Source organism: Monodelphis domestica, chromosome 4 (assembly GCF_027887165.1).
Source record: "Monodelphis domestica isolate mMonDom1 chromosome 4, mMonDom1.pri, whole genome shotgun sequence".
NCBI classification, from domain to species: domain Eukaryota; kingdom Metazoa; phylum Chordata; class Mammalia; order Didelphimorphia; family Didelphidae; genus Monodelphis; species Monodelphis domestica.
In genome coordinates, this window is record NC_077230.1 from 73,372,162 (window position 1) to 73,397,957 (window position 25,796).

The following is a 25,796-nucleotide window of genomic DNA, read 5'->3' on the forward strand; positions in this document are numbered from 1 at the left end:
ACAGGAAGAGATTGACACGCAAAGAAAAAATGGCTCTGGAGTCAGAGTACCTGGCTTAAAATCCTGCCTTTGACTAGCTTACTGCAAGCCTTTTACCCCAAGCCTTCTTGGGGCTCAGGTTTCAAACTAGGGGATTGAATGGATGGCTTCTAAGGTCCCTTCTAATGCTCAGCCTATGCTCCTGTAATCTTATGCATGAAGTGGCCAGATAACCATGCTGTGATTAAGATAATGGCAATGAAAGAGTATGCAAATGATAAAAGGTGGAGTATTCATTCATTATATTACTATTTACAACATTAGTTAGGAATCATAGATCAGTAAGATTTTCTCATCAGAAGGACCTTAAAGCTCTTTAGGTAATGTTAGAATTAGCACAGAATAATCCAAAGAACAATGGATTTGATGTCAATAGCTTTAGCAATATCAGGATTCTATCATTTAGTATCTAGTGAGCTCTGCCAAATCATGTTATTTCACTCCTTCAAGTTCCAAATATGAAAAAGAAAAATCTTCAGGGGCAGTCCTGAGGGCCGAGGGTCCTGGGTTCAAATGGCCTCCAATCCTTTCCTAGCTTTGTGACTCCAGACAAGCCACTTAACCCCCATTGCCTAGCCCTTATCACTCTTCTGCCTTGGAACCAATACTTGGTATCAATTCTAACCTAGAAAGTAAGGGTTTTAAATTGTTGGGGGGTTTTAAGTCTCCAGGGTCAGTTAAGTGGCTCTGTGGATATAGAAAGTCAGGTCTGGAGACAGGAAGTCCTGGGTTTAAAACTGACTTCAGGCATTTCCTAACTGTGTGACCCTCAGCAAGTCATTTAATCGCATTCACCTAGTTCTTATTGCTCTTCTGCCTTAGAACCAATACTTATGATCAATTCTAAGCAGAAGGTAAAGATTTTAAGAAAAGAAAAGAAAGCAGTCTACTACAGCTGACTCTAGAACAGCTGCTTATTTGAAAAAGCAATTACAGTTAGAATGAAGTCATGTAAGCAAAGAAAAGCCTACAAACTTTGGAGATTGAGACTATTCCCCTGTAACTGTAATGTCCCAGACAGAATTTGAATTTATTACAAAAACCGTATTCCTTCTGAACCTATGGAGACCCAGGACCTTGTAATGTGCTCATAATATACTGACCATCTATTTAAAGAAAAACCTGCCATAGAATTACCTACCTAGCTCTTTCATAGCACGTTCTGCGTTCATGGAGACACGCTTACGTAATTCCTATCAAACAAAAAGTACATAAATTCACAACCCATGTATATAGCTGGAAGCAAAACTCAGTGAAGGATCCTTAGGGCTTTTTTAGGACTAAACTTTCATGTGGGCACAGTATGATGTCTAACCCATGTAATGTGGTCCAGAACTTGAGAAGGGACAATGATATTTACTAAGGACATTTCCAAGGGGCTCAAAGGACAAGCAGGTATTTCTCTGATTGTGGGGGAAATGTCCTCCATTTTGTAGACAATATGCACATTATAATATGATCTGCATAGGTGCTATTGTTGACTTTGGCAATTATCCAGTGACATCATGAGATTTTTCCCCCACCCTGTGTTATGAGGATAAAATAGAGGTAGATAATAGGATAGACCTCAAGCAAGGCAGTTGGCTTGAAAAACTCAGAGGTCATAGGATTAGGGATTTGGAATCAGAATGATCATAGCATCCCAGATAGTTGGATAGATAGTTGGAATACGTCTCAGAAACCATCTAATCCAAATGCTTCAATGTAGAGGGGAAAAAAGATAAGGTTCAGGCAAGTTGAGTCATTTGCCCAAAATCATACAAGGAATAAACAGCATATCTAATCTGAATCTGGGTACCTTGGCTCCCAATCCAGAGCTTTTCCCTTTACTCCACACACTTTGCATTTTGTTGAATCAAATTAATAGACACAAAATCTCTTCCAGATGGAAAGGAGCAGAAGCCATCTAGTCCAATGCACTATTCAGTCTATTCTTTAAAGGATATAAAAACGAACTTCTTTCCCCAGGTGCTCGGATGTCTTTTGCTTTAGAAAGATGCTTCCTCTAAATTCAGCTTTGAGAACTCCTAGAATGTCTTGTAGTTAACAAGACTGGGTGGTGATTTCCAAAGAAATTGGTGAAGATTTTTTTGTTTTAAAAAAGCTAAAATTTTCTGGTTTTGCCTACTGAATGTGTCACATAAATGCTTCTGAAACTGCATCTCTAATCCCACCGTTAGCTACTAAAAATTTAGCTAGCTTCAATTAAATGGACAAAGCTATAATGTTTTAACTCTTTTAGGGATTAAAATCCTCCTGTATTGTTGCATTATGAAGACACTTCAATTTCTGGTGCAGTATGAGTTACTGAGAGAGTCCAGTGTGTGTGTGTGTGTGTGTGTGTGTGTGTGTGTGTGATGGAGAGGATAGTTACGTGAATGGGAAAAGGGGGATGGATGTGAAAGATATATTGAATTTGATTGAATACAGAAATTGTATCAAGACATATAGAATGAAAACCCTCACTTCTTGCTGGTATGAAACCTTAGGTGTATGGAGAGAGGCTAACTTGGTCACTGCCTTTCTATTACTTAATTACAATTAATTGCAGGTTTGGAAACATAGGATTTGTGTTAATTCACCATCTGCCAGTATGAGTCTAAGAATGAAAAGGGGGAAAATAAATTAAATATAATTTTTACTTTTTTATACTTTCTCTCACCTCAGCAACTAATTTACTACTAGAAATTTTGTCGATTAGACATGCTATATCTGCTTCACCTTGGACATATCCTTTTAAAATGGCGTATCTAAAGGACAATTGATGTGTCATTCTTCTATCTATTACTTGAAGTAGCACTGGTGTTATGAGCTGAAAATAAGGAAAAATTATATTACATATAGAAATCTACTTAACCTAAAAGATAATCTGATTGATATAGACAAGATGAAACATTTTTAAAAATTAGTAGAGTTCTCAAGTGATCTGTGGGATTATATATAAATATTAAAAAGGAACCTAACATCAAAGGCTTCCTCATATACCATTAACCTTAACATTATTACCAGTAAATAAAGGAGAGGATTTCCATAAATCATCCTCTCAGGTTGGATTATAGGTCTCTACCATTTCCTAGCTATTCATCCTGAAGCTTTTCCACATCTCTGGAATTCACACAGTGGGAGTATTCTCCACTTCTGCCACCTTTCCCTCTAATTGGCTCCATTTAAGGAGTGCCCTAGTCAACCATGTTTTATTTTTTCTAGGCTGTGCTCCAGATTTCTTCTACAATGTTTCTCTAATAGGTACCTTTTCCTCCTTTCCCCTCTCGCCAACTCTTTTCAGTGACTTTTTATGTGTTGTCTTTTCCCATTATAATTTAAGCCCTTTGGGGGGCATCTGGGTAGTCCAGTAGATTGAGAGCCAGCCCTAGAGACGGGAGGTCCTAGGTTCAAATCTGGCCTCAGCCACTTCCCAGCTGTGTGACCCTGGGCAAGTCACTTGACCCCCATTGCCCAGCCCTTACCACTCTTCTGCCTTGGAGCCAATACACAGTATTGACTCCAAGAGGGAAGGTAAGGGTTTAAAAAAAAAAAAAAAAGAATTTAAGCCCTTTGAAAGGCAGGCAGAGGGGGAAAACACATTTATTAAGAGCCTACAGTATGTCTTGCACTGTGCTAAACATTTTACATATATTTTCTTTTATGATTATCACAATGATTCTGAGAAATGAGTCCTATTTTTATCCCCATTTTGTAGTTGAAGAAACTGAGGTAGACAGAAGTTAAATGACCTGGCCAGGCTAAAAACTAGTTACTGAACAAAACCAGATTTGTACTCAGTTACTTGCATTTGAATCCCCAAAGTTTAGCACAGTGCCTGGCACATGGTAAGCACAGAATTATTGGAAGACAATCAGATATAATATATTTGCTTTAACAATCAGAAAAAAAGCCCCCATTCAGTATTCCAGCTCTGATATAATGATTTGATGATTCCTTACCTTTAATATGCGAAAGACACGTAGTAAATTTGAAATTTTTAGAACGATCAAAGCTTGAAATACATAGATAGAATTCTTAAAAGCATCTGTCACCATCAGTATTTCTTCAATGATGCCAAGTACTATGATTAGTAACTCAAAGAGGTTCCAGTTGTGTTGGAAATATCCCTTTCTCATTGCTGCTAACTGTTTGATTAGAAATTCACAAATTGTCAGTTTTGATTTGGCAGCTGACTGATCACAAGAAAATAATTTTCAGACAGATTTTTCATTGAACAGGAAGTTTCCCACACATTTGTCTTATAACACAAAGACACACATGGACAGTGGGGAGAAGAGACACCAGAGGAAGAAAATGGAAGGATGGAAAGTCTAGCTGTTTACCAGCCAATAGCTCTATGTCCTTAAGAGTTCTTTTTCTAGCAGAAATGTATAAAGTCAGGACACTCTCCAAGACTGAATTATGGAAGAGTTTTGGACATACATTAGGGGAAAGCGTTTGACATTCAGATTTCCCGACAGTGATAAAATCACATCTATAGACCTTTTACCTCTACTTCTAACCCCCTACCACCACCACCACCACCACCATCACCACTACAACAGGGATAAAGCAAAGGTTTGATGTAATTATCTGGGTAATTCCTGATGAGGGTGACTTTTGCCCAAATTATCAATGACTTCTTCATGATCGCATAGCTAGAATGCATTGGAGGTAGACCTTAAACACCAGTATTCCTGATGCCAAGTCAGACTTTCTAATCACTATATTGCCTCTCTCCTCTATGCACTCAGCTATCTAACGAGACTGTCTCACATGGAGTGCTTGTGGCTTGGTCATGTTTAACTAACAAAAACAAAATAGAAGATTGTACTGACACATTTGTGACTTTTTTGAATGGGTTTCTACCCATCAGACAAGACCCATGAAGGAAGCAGATCATTATAAAATATTCTATTTCATATTGGCTATGTTGTCATAATCTAATGATATTTTTGTATCTCTTCTCATTTAGAACCTACAAATATATGCTCCCTTGAGCACAAGGTTCTCATTTAGGTTTATTTTAATCATGAAATAGATATATAGAGCTTTTCATATTTCTATATAGCGGCACAGACTCTGTAATCATTTTCAGGTAATTTTTCATGTGAAAAATCTATTTTTATAAGTATTATGTTTCATATTTCTGAACTTTTCTGTTTCCTCTCACCTTTTATGAAAAATGAGAATTGCTAGAGGAACTCTGTACTTTTTGACACTTGTACCATTTGACAATTTAGAGAATGTTGACTTAGAACTCTGACAAAATGAATAAATTAGTCCTAATATCAAATGTATACACATATATTTTAAACTTATAAAAAAAACAAAATTCTCTTTTTCTCATATGTCTAATAAAAGACAGAGTCTCTTACTAGATATATGACTAGTTCAGTTTCAATGTTTCAAATGATCTTGGATCAAAATGAAGTCTTTCTTCCACTTTTATCCAAGTTGTATAAAAATAAATAATGATGAGCTACATAAAATAAAATATTTAGATGGAAAAACTGTTTAACTCGCCAATCAGGTCCAAACTGTTTGGATACTTTCTGATACTTTTCATAGAGGTAACCAAAAATATCCTCAGTGATGAAGTGAAGTTCAAATGTGGACTTCCATTCAGGGCCAGGTACAAGGATGCTAAAGAGACTCTTATTATAAAAATAAAATGTTTATTGAAACTGTTCAATATAAAGATAAAGAAGGATTTCTAATTCTAAGGGATTCTAAATTCACTCAAATAAACTCCCAGGTTCCCAAGGAACCGCTTCTCCTGTGTTTCAAAGGCTACATTAATCCTCCCTGATCTAACTAATGCAAATTTATACTATTTAAATAAAACTACCCCTAATATCCTTATAAATCTTAACTTTACCTTCAAATTATAAAATAGCAAAGGCTAGCTGGTTGAGTCTCAACAAGAATCAAGTTAGGACTCTGAGTCTTAACAGACTCACAGTCCAAACCAAAGGCCAGGTTTTTCTTTGGTCTTCTCAGAATTAAACAATCTATAAAACCACTACAGATAGTCACTAGTGTTTCCCAAGTTGGGAAAGGAAAACACTGAGCTCCTTCAGATCCTTCCCTCAGACAGAGAGAGAGGCAAAGATGTTACCTCCTCCAGCCCTGAGAGAGAGTCTCTGAGAGTGTCTCTGCCAACTGCTAGAGACCAACTTCCAACTGCCAGAGAGAGTAATTGACATAGAAAAATGGTTATAACTGTTCCATCTGAAATTAACATGCTCTCTCAGCTCTGCTTCAAACTCCAGTTCTTGTCTCAAGCAGCCACTTCACTTCTTATCCCTAAACTAATAAAAAATATACTTATTTCCTAATATCATTCTTACAGTTATCAGGGAAACTTCATTGCCAAATGAATAGTTACAGGCAAAAAGTCCTAATCAAATATGAAACAAATTCTGGCAGGAATATTTTTTGGGGTAAAACTGAAAAAGAGTTGGAAAATTTGGGACCTATGCTCTCTTAAGCATATTTCCAATTTAATTCAACTCAGCACTTTCTAAAACAGAAAAGGTTTCATCAATGTCAGCTATAATATTGCTTACTTTTTTTACTGCATTCTTCTCTTCTCCTAAGAATATATAAGGGATGGCCTGTGTCACAATAAAACACATACTATATACACATTTAAAAAGGATACACTAATTTTTAAGAAAAATTATTTTAGAATATTACAAGTATGCTAAGAAAGCATGTGTTTCAACCATATACTATTAGAAGCTTATAGAGTTAGAAAGAAACTTAAAATTGTCTGAGTTTAATCCCTCATTTTACAGATGAGGAAACTGAGGCTATTAAGTTGAACTTGCCCAGAATCAAATTGTTGGTCTGCTATAGAACTAGGAAATGAACATAGACATTCTAATGAAAATTCTAACACCCTTTCCAAGGTGACAAAATTATGTTTTTTTTTAAATAATAACTCAATACTAATTTATATATGTACATATTTTAAAAGGGCATCTAGGTGGCAGAGGGCATTAGGTTCTGGGCTTGGAATCTGGAAGACTCATCTTCCTGAGTTCAAATTTGATCTCAGACACCTACTAGTTGTGTGACCCTGGGCAAATCACTTAACTCTGTCTCAGGTATTCATCTATAAAATAAGTTGGAGAAGGAAATTGCAAACCACTCCAGCATCCCTGCCAAGAAAATCCCAAATGAGTCCACAAAGAGTCTGAAATGACCTACCATCAAAAAAAAATATTTTAAAACTTCTAAATCCTATTCTTCCAGATAAATGATTATTAAGATAATATGTATTCAACTTACAAAATAACTTTGGAAGACTGCATCTGCTTGTAGTTTGTCTTCAAATTTGTGCTCCATCATCTTTGTACCTTAATAATAACTAAAATACTTCTGAAGATCCATTATTTCCTTGGACTAGGTACTTCCTCCATCAAAAAAGACTCTAATCCCTCCACATCTTAGTTAATGTATTCATGACTTGTAATAGTCCAAAACATTATTGTTTCAAGACCAACCTTATGCCTAGACAGTCTGAATTTATCTAAGTGGGTCCTCAGATGATAGTTTAATATTAATATTCAAATCCTTTCCAGTTTGGTGGTGGTGGTGGTGGTAGTGTTATTGTTCCATCATGTCTGACCTCATTTGGGGTTTTCTTGGCAAAAATCCTGGAGTGGTTTCCTTCTCTCACTTATTTTTATAAATGAGGAATCTGGAGCAAACACTTGCCATGTGTCATATAGTGTTTGAAGTAAAATTCGAACTCATATCTTCTTGCCCCCAGGTTCAGTGATCTATCCATTATGCCATCTAGCTGCCTTCCCAGTTAGGTAGGATCCACCAAAACTTTAATTTAACTGGAATTTCCTTTGAGAGACCATCATTACATTTAAATCTCGCTGGAGGCATTGGAGTAGGATCTAAAAAGAGCATGCCTTTGGAAAAAGACCTGGATTTGGAGTCATAGTATTTGTGGCCAAGTTCTAGCTCTTTGCTTATTAGCTCTGTGACTTTTGAAAAATCTCTGCTGTTGTCTGAGTGGCAGATATCCCTTCTGCAAAATGAAAGATTTGGCCTGGATAACCCCTAAAGAAAGGATCCTTACAATGTCTAGATCTATGATCTCATAACTTAAATTATATTAAAGATGAATATGATGATATCTTGCAATTGAAAAATACTTTTCAATTTATTACTCAATCAACAAGACTCTGTGATAGGTATAGAGATACTTACATGTACAGTATTTCTATTAATCTTCAGAAAACTCTATCAAGTAAATGGGACCCTTTCAAGCATTTTTCCTGAACTCACAAAGCTAGCAAGAGGTAACTAGCAATAGTCTTCTGCCTCTAATTTAAGGATTATCAATTCTCAGCCTGAACTATTTTTCCCATACCAATAATACCTCAAATTGTATTTATATCTCTCAAACATCAAATGTAATTTCACTGTCTTTATTTTTTTAGCTTCAATCTTATCATATAAAACTTAAATTTTGATCACATTTCTAGTTACATTTATAAACGTCTAAAACTCAAGATGAAAAAGGCTAGCCACCATCCTAAAAGGAACTGATGGAGTCAGAATTCCATTTTTCCAAAAACAGGCAAAAAAATCTGTAAATGTCTGAACGCTTACTCTTTATTGAAGTGCATAAATTAACATTCGTTTTTGTACTTATATTTGAGGAAGAGTTTTTGGTATCTTTCAAGGTCATGAGTAATACTAAGTGATATAACAAAACCAGCTTTGGGAATTGTTTATGTATCGAATGTATCTAAAAACACATACACACACACACACACACAGATGGACAACAGATGGCTATTACCTTAAGTATGCTTTCTATTATGTAAAACGAAAGGAACATGTGGTTTACAGTCCTGGCTTCTTTCTCGTAAATCACATATAACTGGGGTATCCAAGAAATTAGAAGAGGAGCCATATTCAATATGATTATAAGATATACACTGGATTCAAATTCATCATTAAATACAATCTTATGACAAAATAAGAGAACTGGATTTCTGTTTAAAAAAAGTTTTTAGAAAAAAATTATATCATTATTATATACTTATGCTCTTTGTCAAACTTGTAAGGACCTAACATGAGAATGTAATTCTCTGTTGTCATCATCTACACCTGAATAATCCTGCTTTTATGCTAGAAAATAGTGAAGAACTTCTAGTCCTTATCTGACTCTCTTCTCATCTCACATCATTCACATGCATTTTGCCACTATTTCCTCCTTCTCTTGTCTCACATAAAGGGGTGGCCTTTTTCCTTCCCCAAACTTTGCCTGCCCAAGTGACCCTTTCCATGCCACCTTTTCTATCAGATCACCCATTCTATCATCTCCTCTCTATCTCCTGGCTGCTTCACCACCCTCAAAAAACTCTCACTTTGATCCATCCATCCTCAAAAGCTATTTTCCCCTATCTTTCCTCCTTTTTTGTAGTTAAACTCCTGGAGATCATCTGCAACCTATATCTCCAATTCTCTTCCTTTCATTCTCTTCTTACATCTTTCTCTACAGTCTGACTTCTGACCTCATTGTTCAACTAAAACAACTCTCTTTGAAAATTAATAATAAAATCTTAGTTGCCAAATTTAATTTGCCTTTTCTCACTCTTGATCCTTTTTATAGCCTCTCTGCAACTGTGGACACTATTGATCCTCTTTTTATTGATACTCTTCTCTCCTAGCTTCTGGCTTCTATCTTAAAACCCCTAATACCTATGATCACTTTTTCTCAGTCAGTCTCCTTTGCTAGAAAAATATAAATATATTTCATTTGGTGGTCTGATCCACTATCGTGTATTCAACTACTCTCTCTCTACAAATGATTCTCAAGCCTACTTATTCAATCCTGGCTTCCAGGACTTATATCTCTAATTGCCTTTTGGACATCTTGAACTGAATGTCCTATGTACATATTAAACTATCCTACACTGAATCCATTATCTTTTTCCCCCAAACCTTTCCCCTTTCAAACTTTGCTTCTAGTCACTCAGTTTCAAAACAGTGTTGTCATCCTCAATTCCTTGTTCTCGTCACTCATATCCAATCTGTTACCAAACCTAGCTAATTTTAACTTAATATCTCTGGCATATCCTCCCTTTTCTCCTCGGCCACTGCCACCACCATGGTCCACCTCTTGCTTGGACTTATTGCAATAGCCCACTGATTGGTCTTCCTACCTCAAGTCTTTACCTCATTCTAGTCCATCCTCCACTCAGTTATGAAATTAACCTTCCTAAAGAACAGTCCTGACCATATTGATCCCCTGTTCAATAACATCCAGTTGCACCCTGATGCTTCCAACATCAAATATGTAAAATCCTCTGTTTGCCATTCAAAGCCCTTCATACCTGATCACTTTCCAAGCTTTCCAGTTTTCTTATACCTTACACATCCTTGCATATTCTGAGACCTAACCTCCTTGCTAGTCCTCTCATAAGACAATCAATTTTCCTACTTGGTGAATTTTTCACTAGCTGGCCCCCATGCCTATAATTTTATCCTTCATTTATCTCCTGGCTTCTCTGGTTCCTTTGCTAAAGTTCTACCCTTTCAAGAAACCTTGCCCAATCCTCCCTAATGCTAGTACCTTCCCTCAGTTGATAATCTCCACTTTATTCTGTATATAGCTTTTTTCCTATGTGGTCATTTCTTCTCCATTGTTGTCTCCTCCATTGGACTAGAACTCCTTGGAGCAAGAACTGATTTTTTTTCTTCCTTTCCCCAGTGATTAGCCCAATGCTAATTAATTAATAGCACATAATTAATAATAAATAATAATATTATTATGATTAATATATGCAATAAATGCGTGCTGACAGTGATTCTTTGCCTCTCTGTTGTACCTGCAAGCTAGTGTTGACACATTTACATTATGAAACATGTCTCATCTTTATCCATCATTTTCTTACAGCATAGTTCTTAACTTTGTTCCTATTTGTTTATGAATCCTTTGGCTGTCTGGTTAAAGCCTACTGGCTCCTCAGAAAAATGTTTTAAAATGCACAAGATTACAATGAGCATTACAAAGGAAATCACTTATAGTAAAATCTATTATCAAAATGGTTTTAAATCCATAGGCCTCAGGCTAGACAAACAGCCTTGGGATGGAAGAGAGAGAAGAGAAGAGAAGAGAAGAGAAGAGAAGAGAAGAGAAGAGAAGAGAAGAGAAGAGAAGAGAAGAGAAGAGAAGAAGAGAGAAGAGAAGAGAAAGAGAAGAGAAGAGAAGAGAAGAGAAGAGAAGAGAAGAGAAGAGAAGAGAAGATAAGAGAAGAGAAGAGAGAAGAGAGAGAAGAGAAGAGAAGAGAAGAGAAGAGAAGAGAAGAGAAGAGAAGAGAAGAGAAGAGAAAAAAGAAAAGACTATAATGTATTTTGTAATGAATTTTTTGAGAATTTTTTTCTTAAAACTAGATGGATTAAAAATCTGACAGAATAGACAGGCAATTAGCTAACATGCTAAATGAAAACATAAAAGTATAATGCTTATATGAATGAAAAATAAAAATGCTGTTCACTAGCTTGATGTTTTAGACTTGGCCCATAACTATAGTTCATCATTAGCAAACTGAGAGATCAAGGAGTTAACTTCTAGCCACCCTTCTGTAGTTTTTCATTTTTTAAAGGGAAGCATTAAGGAAACAATTTAATGCGGGGAAGGGGATAAACTCATAGCTAGAGCTCTGTCCCCAATACCAATTTGAGCAATTATTAAAACTTTTAGAACAACGTAGTTGAGTTTACAAAGACTTTCAGTTTGTTTGCATTTCAGGAGGCTACATGAAATAGTGGAAAGAATGCAGGATTTGGAGCCTAGAAAACCAGGTTCAAATTTGAGTGTTAATAGTTGCTATAAGGGTAACCATAGTTACTGTCTAGATTACTCCCACCATCTAACTCCTCATACAACTGAAAAAAAAAAAGTACTTTGTCAACTCTACTGCACTGTGGAAATGAGAATTATTATTAAAACATAGTTGTCGCTAATAATTATTAGCCTGTATTATACTATTACTAAAGGATCAAATCTTGAAAACTTGGAAAATTTTGCAGAAGTATAATTATATTTATGTTAGAATTATATAGCACTCACTTTGATGGCACTCCTTTTTCTTTTCTAGTGTTATAAACCCAATTAAGTAATATTTTCCTCACAAAATTAAAGAATTTCTTTTTTTCAGCATAAGCCCGTATTGTCTGAAAACTCATAAATCTGAAAGCAAAAGGAAAGTAAAAAATTTCAAATGTAATTCTGGCATATTTTGATTTCAAGTCCACCAGAAAACAAATCTTATTTCCTCACTAAATCGATTATATACTAGATGATCTGGAGGAAAATGGCTAGGAAGAAAGTAGTCTACATTTTTCACAAGTACAGTTTTGTAGAGCCTCTGCCAATTCTTTGGAATATGTGTCACCAAAATAAAATATGACCATTTTTGCTGAAAAGATGGACGGACTCCTGACTTGGTCAGGTCCAAAGAACCTTAAGTATCCAAGGAGCAGCAATGGAGGAATTTGCTTTCCTTAACTATACATATAGGTCAAAAGGGTTTTGTTTTTCTCTTCTTTATTTTCCCTACCAGTACTGGGTGGGAAGGTAAAGGGGCATAGAAATAGAAAAATAGAGAGTGAGAAAAAGAGGGAAAAAGGAGAGGAAAAAAATTTTTTTTTAACAATGCTGAGAAGAGAACTAAAAGAAGTATAGATAAGCAAGACAGCTTTGAAAGCTGTAGGTTAAACTTATATATACTTTAAAAGAAGAAAAACTGTACATAATAAAGATCTAGTTTCATGTACAGTCCTCTTTTTCTCTTATGTTATATATATGGAAAAGTATATTATTTGATGTTTATTAAGCTCAAAATAAAAAGAATAAGGGGGAAACGGCTAAGGGTATGTATGATGGATGGGATTTTTCTCATAAAAGAAACAATAGATTTTTATTAAAAAATGTCTCTATTCATGCAACCACCACCCTAAATCAGGACCTCATCACTTATCTTTTGAACATCATCCCTTATAATAGTTTCTGGCTACTATACACCTAGGAAATTAATTAATATTCTTAAGTTTGACCATGCCTCTCCTCTACAAAAATTATGTATACAAACACACACACAAATACACATATTCGACCTATTTAATACATCTGTTCAAAGCCTAAATTTTAACTAAGTTTATGTACTAGCTATTTCCTATTCATCAATTAATTTAGCATGTCTTGACTTTACACTAGATGCCTCTTCCAGGATAAGCTCATCATTTCTAAATCTCATCACCATGCCACGTTAACTCTAACTTTCATTGGCACCAAATCCCTCAGCCTCCTCTCCCCTCTGTTCAGAAGATCAGAAGACTGGAGAGTGGAATACCAAACTCCTCCCAATGCCTTCCTTTATAGAAGGCAGATAGCTCAGTTCATTTTGCATCTACTGTTCTATTCTTCTCAACTCCACAGACAAACCTCCTCAAGCAGTATTCTCTAGTCTTTTCCTCTCTTTCCTACTCTTTTGTGTGTGTGTGTGTGTTGTTTCTCTCCTTTGATTATAAGCCTCTCAAGGGCAAGGACTAGATTTCCATTTATTAATTATATCCTCAGCACTTAGCACAGTGCCTGGCACATAGTAGCACCTTTGCTGTTTTTCGGTCACATTTGACTCTTCATGACCCTATTTGGGGTTTTCTTGCCAAGGATACTAGAATGGTTTGCCATTTCCTTCCCCAGCTCATTTTATGGAGGGGAAAACAGGGTTAAGGGACTTGCCCAGGGTCAGACAACTAATAAATGACTGAGACCAAATTTCAATTCAGAATGATGACTTCCTGACTCTAGACCTCTGCACTCTGCCCTCTATCCACCACACCATCTTGATGCCACAGTAGGTCCTTAATCCATGTTTATTGGATTGAATGTTTAATGGAATGAATCACCCCAATAGAATTTAAGCTTCATTAGAGTAAGATCTATTATTTTATTTTGTCTTTGTATCATTAGTGTCTAAGATAATCCCATGAATGGAGCGGACTCTTAAGAAATATTTGTTGAATGAATGAAAGCATTAAATAGATACTTACTCTCCCTTTTTATCGCCAAAACTCCCTGCAGCACCTACTAAAACTTTGACTGCACTTTGGGACAAAATCTCATGTATGTATTGCCTCTCATAGCTTGCCTTTAAAGAAATAATGAAATTAATTATTATAAGGGCCATAAAGATGACATGCTTTCCTTTTTGTAGGGAAAATAATTTTGTTTGCATTAGTATTAAGTGCTAAAACATTTTTGAGGGGTAAGGGCTATATTTTGGCTTTTATAGAGAATTCAAACAGTGAAATCATGTAGAATACTTTGAATTTGCACATAGGTCAGTAACTCAGCACTCCTGAAATTTTCTAAATATATGCTTCCCATACATCCACTCTCACTGACTATGTGGCACATGAAAAAGTATGTGAGGTAGAATATTATAAAGAGAGAGAAAAAGCACCGGGAAATAAGAAGTCAAAGAACAAAGTCCCAAAGTCTATCTGCTACTACATCTTTTGGTTTTTCCCTAACTGTTATGTCTTTTCCCCTCGTAAATTATTGTGTTTATACTTCTCTGTTTCCATGTTATATTTTTACCCTACTCCCAATAGAAAAAAGTTAATTTCATAGGAGGAAGGGCTTGTCTTTTATTTTATCATCCTATATCCTCTCCATACCTAGCACAGTGCCTTGAACATAATGGTTGTTATCCATCTTAGTGGAAGAGGACCAAAGCCATCATGAGGTGATGTCTTGACTTGTGAGTGAATAGGATTTAAGTGAGGCAGGAGTTGCACAAAGTTATCAGTCTTACTCTCTCTTCCAGAGCCATTGAAATCCAGTAGTAAAACAAAAGTCAAAATCACTGGTGATGGCTTGGGATGTAGTAGATGACTAGCTTCTTTGATGTCTAACTCAGATCTACGGTCTCCATGGAGGTTGGAACAAATTATTTTCATCCACCCCTTCCACCAGGGGGGACGTCTTCACATTCTCAGTGATGGGTGTGAGGTTTGACCATTATCCTCAATGTTTTGAATATACTTAATGAATACTGGTTGGTTTGGATTAGATTGGTTTAGTCATTCCCAGCAGTGCTGTCTTACCTCCCTTCACCAAAAAATGTAAGCCTAATCTCTACATATGCAAAATGCATACTATCTAATGACCTTGCAAAAAATACCTTTGAAAGGCTATTATTATAGCATGAATTTGGGGGCATACTTTATGGGTCTTGGTTTTTATACAGACCAACTACATTAAGCAAATTCATTAGTCAGGAAGAGGCAGCATGCTATAGTAGATACATTCCAAGTCTAATCCTGGACCTAGAGTAGCTAGGAATCCAGTTTGAAAATTGCCTTAGTCATTTTGGCACTCTCTTCGTGTCTGCTATGATCAGAAGATTAGTAACATTGTGCTTTCTTTCCTTATGGGGACACCATGGAAAGGGACATTGAGTTGAATATAAATCAAGATTAGCCCAAGTAGAAGGTTAGAAACTTAAAAAAAAAAAGATGAATAGAAAGAATAGACCAAAGTACAAACTATTTGTGCCGATAAGAGACGTATTCTTGCCAGTTCCATGATTTCAGTATTAATGCTGGCCTCTCTTATTTCCTTGTTACAATCTGGACATTTGAGGTTCTGTCTTTCTTCTTCTGGCTTCAACTAATTATGAAAATGAAATATGCTACCATAAATATAGTATGTATGTCAAATAATTAGCAAATAGGCTCTTTTTTTTTTACAAAGGATAGACAGTAAAGAAAAAACAAATCTTTCACCTGATATCAAAGTTATGATTTCCTGAACTAAGCAGATCATCTGGATGTCCACAATTCTTCATAAACAGGCAAAATAGATAGGTAATGGCCTGCTTTATAGATAGCCCATAAAGATTTGATTTCAAGGAATGAATTATTTTTCTGAACTATATTCTGAGTCCCAGGCATCCCAAGGGTTTTCTTCTCACTGCCAGGTTCCCTGAACTGTAGTTGAACTTATTCACAAGTAGATGGATTAGTTTTGACTTGCCTCCTCTAGAGTGCAAATCACTATTTAAAAGATCATGAGAGTATTTCCATACCATCTTTGGAACACTTTTCCACCTGATATCTCTTCTCTAGCTAATACCAGGAACACAAAATATTTCCGTCACATCTCATCCATATTAACAATGATGAAAATTAGGTTTACATAATATATTACAAATAATATTTCATTTGAAGGTCATGGGAGTTGGAACCCATTCTATATTTGCTGATTAATTCCTATTTATAGTTTCCCACCGTGCTCCTTACTTTTTTCTAAGCATTAGAGGAACCATTGCAGCTTGCCTATTGATTGCTATGATCAAGAGTCATGAATCTGTACTCATTTCATTAATTATATTTATTTGAGGTTAATCACTTCCTACTCTGTATAGAAGACAATATAGGGGGCAGCTGGGTAGCTCAGTGGATTAAGAGTCAGCCCTAGAGACGGGAGGTCCTAGGTTCAAATCTGGCCTCAGCCACTTCCTAGCTGTGTGACCCTGGGCAAGTCACTTGACCTCCATTGCCTAGCCCTTACCACTCTTCTGCCTTGGAGCCAATACACAGTATTGACTCCAAGATGGAAGGTAAGGGTTTAAAAAAAAAAAGAAGACAATATAGTTCAACTGCTCACCTTATATGGATTTGTAAACATGATTTTTTTGTCAACTAAATTCCAATCTGCATTGGCAAGATCTCTGTCAAATCTTAATGCAGAAGCTGAAGCCTTGATTATTCCTTGAAAATGCTGAACTGTGTAATAGAGTGACTTGCGTTGTGTTAATGTAATGTCACGGAGACCTATCAAACAAAGAATGAGACTTTAAAACATGGAAATCTTGGCCTCCCTATATAGATTTATATGATTTCCTTTCAATTTACTTTTAATGTTTTGATAATAAATATGATTGGAAATGAAAACTAAAGCTTAAATCAACCAGTTTTATCATAGAAGCAACTCAGCAATTCATGATTTTTCTTCCATATTTCCTTTCATTTGGAGGAATGAAAATCAAGGTCAGTATGCTTGTGGACACAATTACCCATATTCCTTTGTTTTCAGTAAAAGTATAGAGCTGTAGGATTTAAATTAATATCCAACATTCCAAGTATTATATTTTATAAAGTTAATTAATAATCACTTGAAGTAAAGGAACAAAAAAGTAATTATCTAACAAAATATAAGGCCACCTGAGTAGATTCTCCTGCCATTCACCTCACACCATCTCCACCAAAAGAGATCACAGGAAGAATGAGAGAGGTGGGGCTACACCATATTTATATCCTCCCTATGTCAGCATGTAATGTAAGATGGAACATGGGATGCTGGGAATCGTAGTTTTTAGAGTAACAGATTCTAATGGCACAGAGTTCTATACAGAATACAGAGTTGCCATTTGCCAAAATAAAAGCTCCCTTTGTTCTGACTTCTTGCTGTTTCATTCCCTTCCCTTCAACCTTATTGCATTAAGCTCTTATGACAAAGACAAAAGGAAAACAGCGTCTGTCTCAAGAGCTTACATGCTACTGAAAGGATGCCAGATGTCCATGTATGCTTATGTAGAACATATATATGTTTGTGTGTGTTTTTCTGTGTATGTATGTATGTATGTATATATTTGGGGATGTTGTAGCAAGTAGGGCTAGGGGTATCATGAATGCTAAGCATTGATCCGAGAGGTAGTAAAGAGCCACTGGGATCTTTTTAGTGTTTGAGGTAGTGGTTGGTATGGGGAATGGGGGACTGTGAAGTGGTCAGAATTTCACTTCAGGAAAATCCCCTTGGCAGTTTTGTGGAAGATGGATGGATGAATGAAAAATTCAATATCTATTGCCAACCCTAATCTCTTGCCAAAATTCCAGAATTAGATTGTCTGTGGGCCACCCCAAACTCAACATTGAAACTCACAATTTTCTCCTCTCCCCAACCCCCCCATTTTCTAAACATTTCTGTTTGACCTAAAGTTCTTGTCATTCTTCCAGTTTCTCAAGTTCATAAGCCCAAAATGCATCCTACTCTTCCCTCTCTCTCATCTCTCCCTATCCCATCATTTGCCTAAACATCTCATGGTTTTTATCTCCATTAATGACTCAACTCAAGTTCCATCTTAACATATGTAGTCTTGGTAACTCATCTAATTTCTCTGTAATCTTGATTTCCTCATTTGTAAAATTAATTATTAAACTGTATTAGTTAGAAATCTCTAAGTGGAAAACCTCTAAGATCCCTACTATCCTAAAATTCTTATATTTTCTGCATACTTATGGCCCCATGGTATTGATATGGCTTACCTAATTGGATAACTGCCCGCGGTAATGTGATTGAATTGATCATCAAAGTTATTAAACATATTGTTACTCCATGAAGTAATATCTAGAATAGAAAAACAAACCAAGAAACTTCTGGCACTTCATATATTCTATATTCAGCAATATAAAATTAAGATCACTATTAGCTGTGGCGATAACCTCAACAGAAGTAGCTAATTCAACATCACAAAAATGTCCCATCCTGGGAAAAGAAGAGGGGAAAACAGTGTCTCAGTTAGGCTAAGTTGGCCCTGTGAATTCTCTTTCCTGATTCTTTTCATGCTCCCCAGAGGATAGTGTTATTTGTCTTTACTTCTACTTTTTCTTGCCTCGATCATTTATATTTTATGATAAAACTCCTTGAAGAGATTATGCCACCATTATTTTTAATGCGTCAGCTTAGAAAATACTTGACACTATGAATGATCTTCTTTTACAATGGCCAAAGTAGAATAAAGTGAATATACCAATGTGAAACTAGAAGAAAAAGCATTTAAAAGTTTATTGTGGTGTTAAATAATGGAATAAAAGGGGTCAGTAGATCTGAATTCTGCCATATATAACTTTAGATTAGTTTCTCACTTTGGCACTAATGAAAGAATTGAACTCAATGTCCTCTAATTTCTTTTCCAACTATGAAATTCTGTTAGTCTATAGTTTGAGTTGAGCTGAATTAGTAAAGATCAGAAAGACAAATTTCTTTCAAAGAGACAAAAAGTCTATGAAAGATGACTGATAGAAAAGCATGGAACCAAGTCTGTTTTCTGGCTAAAATAGTTTTTTTAATGAGACCTCAGGATATCTTATCTTTTGGTCAAGGGGTTGTTCAAGTGTTCAGACAACATAGAAACAGAATATCAGGCTGGACACAATAAAGTATAATCATCGCTTCTCAAGTCTAAGGAGGTAAGAGGTAACTCAGAGAACATTTAGTAAAACTGTTCATTAATTGCCTCTAAAATATCACCCACCATTAGTCATCCAAAGTTCACTTAAAAATTAAGAAAGTTAATCTGAAATCCCTTTTAAAAAAAGAGCTCTTATTTTCCATTTTAGAATCAATATTGTATATTGATTCCAAGGTAGAAGAGCTGTAAGGGTTAGGCAATGGGAGTTAAATGATTCGCCCAGGGTCACACAGCTAGTGTCTGAGGCCAGATTTGAGCCCAAATACCTCCCACCCACCCCCCTTTTCAGTTCACCATATCACCTAGCTGCCCACAATCTGAAATCTCTTAAGGCAGTCTATTCTAATTCTCTAGAAAAATCAAGCATTATCAACTGCATCAAATGACACAACAATTTTTGAAAATACTTTTTGACAATTTTACTATTATTTACTATAATTTTCCCTCTCAGTGCAAATGCACTTTAGATATTGACTTAAAAAAAAACCCTCACCTTCCATCTTAGAATCAATATTGGGTATTGGTTCTAAAGCAGAAGAGTGGTAAGGGCTAGGCACTGGGGGTTAAGTGACTTGCCCAGGGTCTGAGAGTTTGAATACAGGACCTTCCAACTCTAAACCTGTCATTCTATCCACTGTACTTCCTAGCCATCCCAAAATTTCATATCTCTTAAAATAACATTATATTCTCCTCACTTCTAAGTTTAATAATGTTATTATCAAAGACTTTACAAATTCAGTTTAATAATTAAGTCTACTTCAGTCATTGGACCTCAGATTATCTGCATTAGATAGAGATTTCTAATCATCTTGTTACTTTATCAATTGATTACTTGAGAAATCATAATCGGATAATTACAAAAACTTGTACACTTTGGGGGGAGGGATGTGATTGTTATATATGACAGGTCTTTCTATTATTAATCCAGGCTTGATTGGATTCCCCCAGCATTAAAAATAAAGATTCCCCTGAGATTCTAGATGTTTTGTTCCTCCTAATAAATTTTGTTAAATTTTATCTAGCATTGTGAAACAACTGCTTATACTTTGATTGGTATAATATTAAATAGATAAATTAATTGAGGTAGCATCATCATTTTTATTATATTGGTTTGGCCCCACCATAAATAACAAATATTTCTCCAGTTACAAAGATTACATTTTATGCCTGTAAAATTGTATTTATGCCTTCAGTATGTCCAAGCCTGATTTGAAAAGACATCAGAATTAGGATTCTTACATAGGAATACACAATTGGGAATACATCTTGAACTCTGATACAGAAGTTTGTACTTTTTTCTAGCCCTAATCCAAATAATTTCTTCTATAGATAATTGCTATTGATATACTCTACTGAAGTATAGGGAGTTAATATACACCAGAAGGATACCAAGGGATATTCAGTCTCAGTTATGAAGATCTGAGTTCAAAACCTGTCTCTGAAACATACTGGTTGTGTGACTCTGGAAAAGCCAATTAATCTCTCAATGCCTATAGGCAATGATCTCGGATTATAAATTGTAAATCAGGTTTTTATTTGCATTGGTAGTACCAAGAATTTCCTCCAAAAAAGTTCCCTTCAGCAATGAAAGTATAGATGTAATGGACACCACATGCACACATATGCACATACACACACACATACAAGTTGATAAGTACTTCTCGGATGCCTCAGGGAGCACTGGAGGTCAAGCTCTAAATAAGTCAACCCTCAGTGAAAAACCTTTGATCACTGGCACAGTGGTGGACTCTGTGCCTTTGTGAAGGACGAGATTATGAAATAAATTAGTGACGACCTCTTGAATAGAGAGAACTTTGTCAAATTTATAAGAACAAGGGCCATTTCCCAATTGATAAATGGGCAAAAGATATTAAGATGATTTTTAGATGGAGAAATTAAAGCCATATACAGGAATATGGGAAAAAATGCTGTACATAACTACTGATTAGGAAATGCAAACCAAAACATTTCTGAGATATCATCTCATGCCCATCAGATTGGCTAAAGTGACAAAAGGATCTATTGACAAATGTTGAAGGGGATTTGGAAATTTGGGGGCACTGATAGACTACTGGTAATAGCTGGGAACTGATCCAATCATTCTGGAGAGCGATTTGGAATTATACATCCAGAGAATTATAAAACTCTGTATTCCATTAGACCCAGCAATGCTGTCTGTTTCCCAAGGAGATCAGGAATAGAACCTATATGTTTCAAAATATTTATAGCAGGTGGGGGTTGGAAGAAAATGACTAAACAAATTATGGTACATGATTGTGGAAGAATACAACTGCACCATAGGAAATGAAGATGAGGTATTTTTTTTTTTATTGGAAAGAACTCCATGGGATAATGAACAGTGAAATGAATAGAAACAGGTGAGCAACATACACAGCCACAGATTTACTACTTAAAGAATAACTTGTAAATGTTACTTCCAGAGAATAAACTGAAAATTTTAAAAAATAGGAAAGATAATTTACATATATACATATCTGTCTCCTAGATGATAAATTCTATGATGCAGGAACTGAAGGGAGGAATTGAGATACTTGTAAATAAATTGTATTTAAAAAAAGTAATAGAAAATTTAAATAAAGAAACAAATAACTAAGATCTAGAGAGGCCAAAACATGGATTAATGGAGTTTTCTCAGTGATGATATCATGAATCACTGAAATATTGACAAGTTGAAACAAAGGTTTAACAAAAGTTCCAAAGAAGAAAACTACAATTTTCTTTACCTGAGATTTTTCTCCCTCTGTTCCCAAGGCATTGTCAGTGTAAGAAAACATTAGAGCCATGTTTATGTTAAGTAGCCCCCTCATTTCACTCCAGACAATTGTAAATGCCCAGCGCCAGGTAAATCCATAGCCAAGACGAGATAAAATGGGGCTCATTATCAAAAAGACCAGAATTCTGCAACATTTAAGAAATATTACATATAATCATCAGATACAAAGTATTCAGTAAGAATTGCTAGCTTTCAGAAGAATGCTGTCCTTCTCAGAAAGGCAAATTATTCCTAGGAAACATCTGTTACTACTGAAAGATATTAAGCCAGGGCAATAGTGTAGACAGAGATCAGCTCTAAAAAGCAGTTCAGGACCCCATTTAGGACTTATGATCTACAATTGCTGGGCTGACTGTCATCTATGATCTTGAAACTTGACCTTGACACTCCATGGATCTTACCTGATCATTTCAGGATTTAGTTCCCAAAGGAACTTCACCATTGAACTGTCTATTAATTTGATCCTTTTTATTTGTATTTTTTTGCTGGCTTGGGGGTTCTGTATCTTTTGGCTATATCTGTAGTCACCGACCCAGAGCAGGTCATGGAATCTCAGTCCACTGAGACATCTAGTTGCCCTAATGGCTCATTACTTTTAAGAAGAAAATTGAAAGTTAAGAAAGAAAAGGTTTGGCAGGACTATAGATATTCTTGATCCTCTGTGATCTTCTGCCCAGCCCTGTGGTAAAAAAAAAAAAATCTCCTTTGGTTCCTAGAATTAATAAAGAACATCCAAAAGTGAAAATCATATGAAAAGGAAAACATTTGAGCAAGACTTCAAAACTCACAGGACCTGGCATGGTGGAAATTGAAGACTAGAACTGAAATAACCTGATTCCCATCTCCATTGTCTGATACTACACTGTTGCCTTCCATTTGAATTCCAGGAAGGCTTAACCATCACTCTAATGGTCACCCAAAATTCTATCTACTGGTTACCCACCATAAATGCCATCTGTTAAATATATGCTAATTATTTTTGCTAAAACAAAAATATAATTAGTCTGAACAAAAAAATTAAAAAATAAATTTGATTAAAAAAACTTTCAGGACCAAGTTGAGTTCAGCTAAAAATATGGCTCAGTTCTGATTAATATGAATAATGAATCTCCTGAAGCAGTCACATTTTGTTTTCCTCTAAGTATCAAGTAAAATCCCACCTTCTACAAGAAGCCTTCTCCATTCCCACTTAATTTTAGAGCCTTTCCTCCATTAATGACTTCCTGTTTATCCTGGATATGCCTTACTTTGTATGTATTTGTTTACTTGCTACTCCTGTATTAAGTTGTAAGCTCCTTGAAGGCAACAACTATATTATGTCTCCTTTTGTGTTCCAAGTGCTTGGCATATACATAGAAGGTGCTTGTTATTGTTCAGTCCAACTCTTTGTGACCCCATTTGGAATTTTCTTGGCAGAGATACTAGAGAGGTTTGCCATATCCTTTTCTAGTTCATTTTATAAATGAGGAAACTGAGGCAAACAGGGTGAAGTGACTTGCCCAGGGTCACAGAGCTAGTAAATATTTGAGACCAGATTTGATCTCAGGAAGATGAATCTAAAACCTGATAGTTTATCCATTGCACCACTCAGCTGCCCTTAATAAATGCTTAATGGATTGACTTATGAATTGATACTTCTATTGGGGTGGGACCAACAGCCATATTTTACATAATTCTAACTTGTAATTTTGTGAATTGAGATATCTGGGAATACTTCTGCGGATTCACTATTCATACTCATCAGGGCCTTGCTGTTTAAAAGAGAAATGAAACTGTAGTTACAATTGCTCCTACCTGATGACAATCAGTGTGAAGTAGAAGTGTACTGCGTAATATATATCCGAAAACGATAAATATAAGTATGTATGTGCTGGGATCATCAGTCCAATCAGGGTAAATATCATCAGATAAGCAAAAAATTTGAGACTTTTCCAGAATCTGTGTTTTCAAGAAAAGAATGTGTTTTAATCCTTTAAAATAATTCCAACCTGTTGGACATTTTTCACACTATTTAAGTCAGTGTCTTTGTTTCTAGCTCAAATTGAAAGAGATATGAATCCCGGTCTATAGGACTGATTAGGACTGGAACGTTAGAAGTGGCCCATGTAGGAGTCCCAGAGGTACCAGCCTTCATGGGAGATCATCTGGTGGCATAGTGCAGAGTCTCACGAAAGCAAAGTCTAAAACTTTTGCCATTGTATCTAGCAGCTATTGGGCAAGAATGTGAGGTCTCATGGCCTGGCTTCCGTACTTTCCTCTCTGGCTTTGGGATAGTATGAAAATTCAAGACCTCTTGTACCGAGAGGGAAACAAACTGCCTTCCCCCCCCCCCCCCCCCCCCCCCGTTTCAGAATCAGTTTGGAACTAGCAGCCTCTAGTGACCATAGGCAATTTTGTCAACAAGGCTTAGAGTTGCTTCTAGTTCACCAAGAATAATATTTTCTTAAATATAGTATAAAAAACATTCATAAAAATAACTTTAAAATGGAAACATTTGACTTACAATTGTAGTTAAAAAAAAAACAATGGAATCTCTAATCCAGTTATTCAGGATTAGATCCAATGAGACTTGACTCATCTAGGAAACTTTGGTTGACTGGCTCACTCAATGGCCACACATATTGCCTTTCATGTCATATGGACTGAAAGGCTGCCATGTTCAGAGCTGCTCTCTTGTCACTACACCATCTGTTTCATGCCCAAATGGTGACAGCTCTACAGAACCACAGTGACCTCAGTGTTCAGTTCAACACTTCACTTTTCAGAGGTTGGCAACTTTCTACCCAGATGGAATCCTGATAGACACCTATTTTGTACATTGTTTTTGTATTTGTCATTCAGTTGTTTAGTCATCTCTGACTCTTTGTGACTCCATGGTCACATATTTTGGCAATGACACTGGAATGGTCTACCATTTCCTTCTCCAGCTCATTTTTCAGATGAGGAAACTGGGATAAGTGGGGTGAAGTGACTTGCCCAGGGTCAAACAGCTTCTGAGGCCAAATCTGAATTCAGGCCCAATCTTTTATATCCCGGCTACTTCCTATCTTTTGTGCAATCTCCAGCTATGAATGGTCTACATTTTAAATAAAATTGTATTTAAATAAATTTATTTTATTATTATTGTTCTATTTTATTATTATATAAATTTATTGATAATAAATTAATAATGTAATTTTTGGATTTGATCATTTAAATATTTCATTTCATTTACTATTTAGTTAATTAATTAAAGTTGTGTTTAAAAATGTGAAAAACATTTTGAACTGTCAGGCTCTACAAAAATAGGTAGAGGGCTAGAACTTGGCCCTCAAGCTTAGTTTGCAGACCACTGGGCAGCCTATTTCTCTTTCATAATTCAGAGTTACAGGTTTGTGAAACCATATGAAGAAGTATCAGCTACTCACTTGAAAAGGAATAGCTGAGCTCCTGGTTTAAAGCTTGTGGAATTTAAAAGAAGAGCCAACACAGTCAAAGTAATAATTCCCGACATTCCACTCCATTCAGCTATTTGAAGAAGCAAAGAAAAGCATTAACGCATCAGAGCTACCTCTGAGGACCATATCAGGGGAGTCATGTTGGATGACTTGATTGCTTAATGACTTTATGCACTTGCTGACTATGACCCTCTATTGAACTTCTTGAACTAGATGTTCCCTACCTCTCAAGTTCAA

The 25,796-nt window shown here is 35.8% G+C and overlaps 1 protein-coding gene across 3 annotated transcripts in view; it reads right to left on the minus strand.

The window, feature by feature from the left end:
* Positions 1-25,796, minus strand: part of SLC9C1 (solute carrier family 9 member C1) — a 98,990-nt gene that overhangs the window by 33,514 nt on the left and 39,680 nt on the right. For all 3 annotated transcript variants that reach the window (XM_056793456.1, XM_007493665.3, XM_007493663.3), the window contains 12 exons: positions 25,530-25,629; positions 23,917-24,060; positions 22,073-22,247; positions 18,403-18,484; positions 16,745-16,911; positions 15,623-15,745; positions 14,122-14,219; positions 12,137-12,256; positions 8,858-9,053; positions 3,984-4,169; positions 2,702-2,851; positions 1,181-1,232 (listed from right to left, as the gene is read on the minus strand). In XM_056793456.1, coding sequence (XP_056649434.1) covers positions 1,181-1,232; positions 2,702-2,851; positions 3,984-4,169; positions 8,858-9,053; positions 12,137-12,256; positions 14,122-14,219; positions 15,623-15,745; positions 16,745-16,911; positions 18,403-18,484; positions 22,073-22,247; positions 23,917-24,060; positions 25,530-25,629 — 1,593 coding nt within the window. The remainder of the gene's footprint in view (positions 1-1,180; positions 1,233-2,701; positions 2,852-3,983; positions 4,170-8,857; positions 9,054-12,136; positions 12,257-14,121; positions 14,220-15,622; positions 15,746-16,744; positions 16,912-18,402; positions 18,485-22,072; positions 22,248-23,916; positions 24,061-25,529; positions 25,630-25,796) is intronic.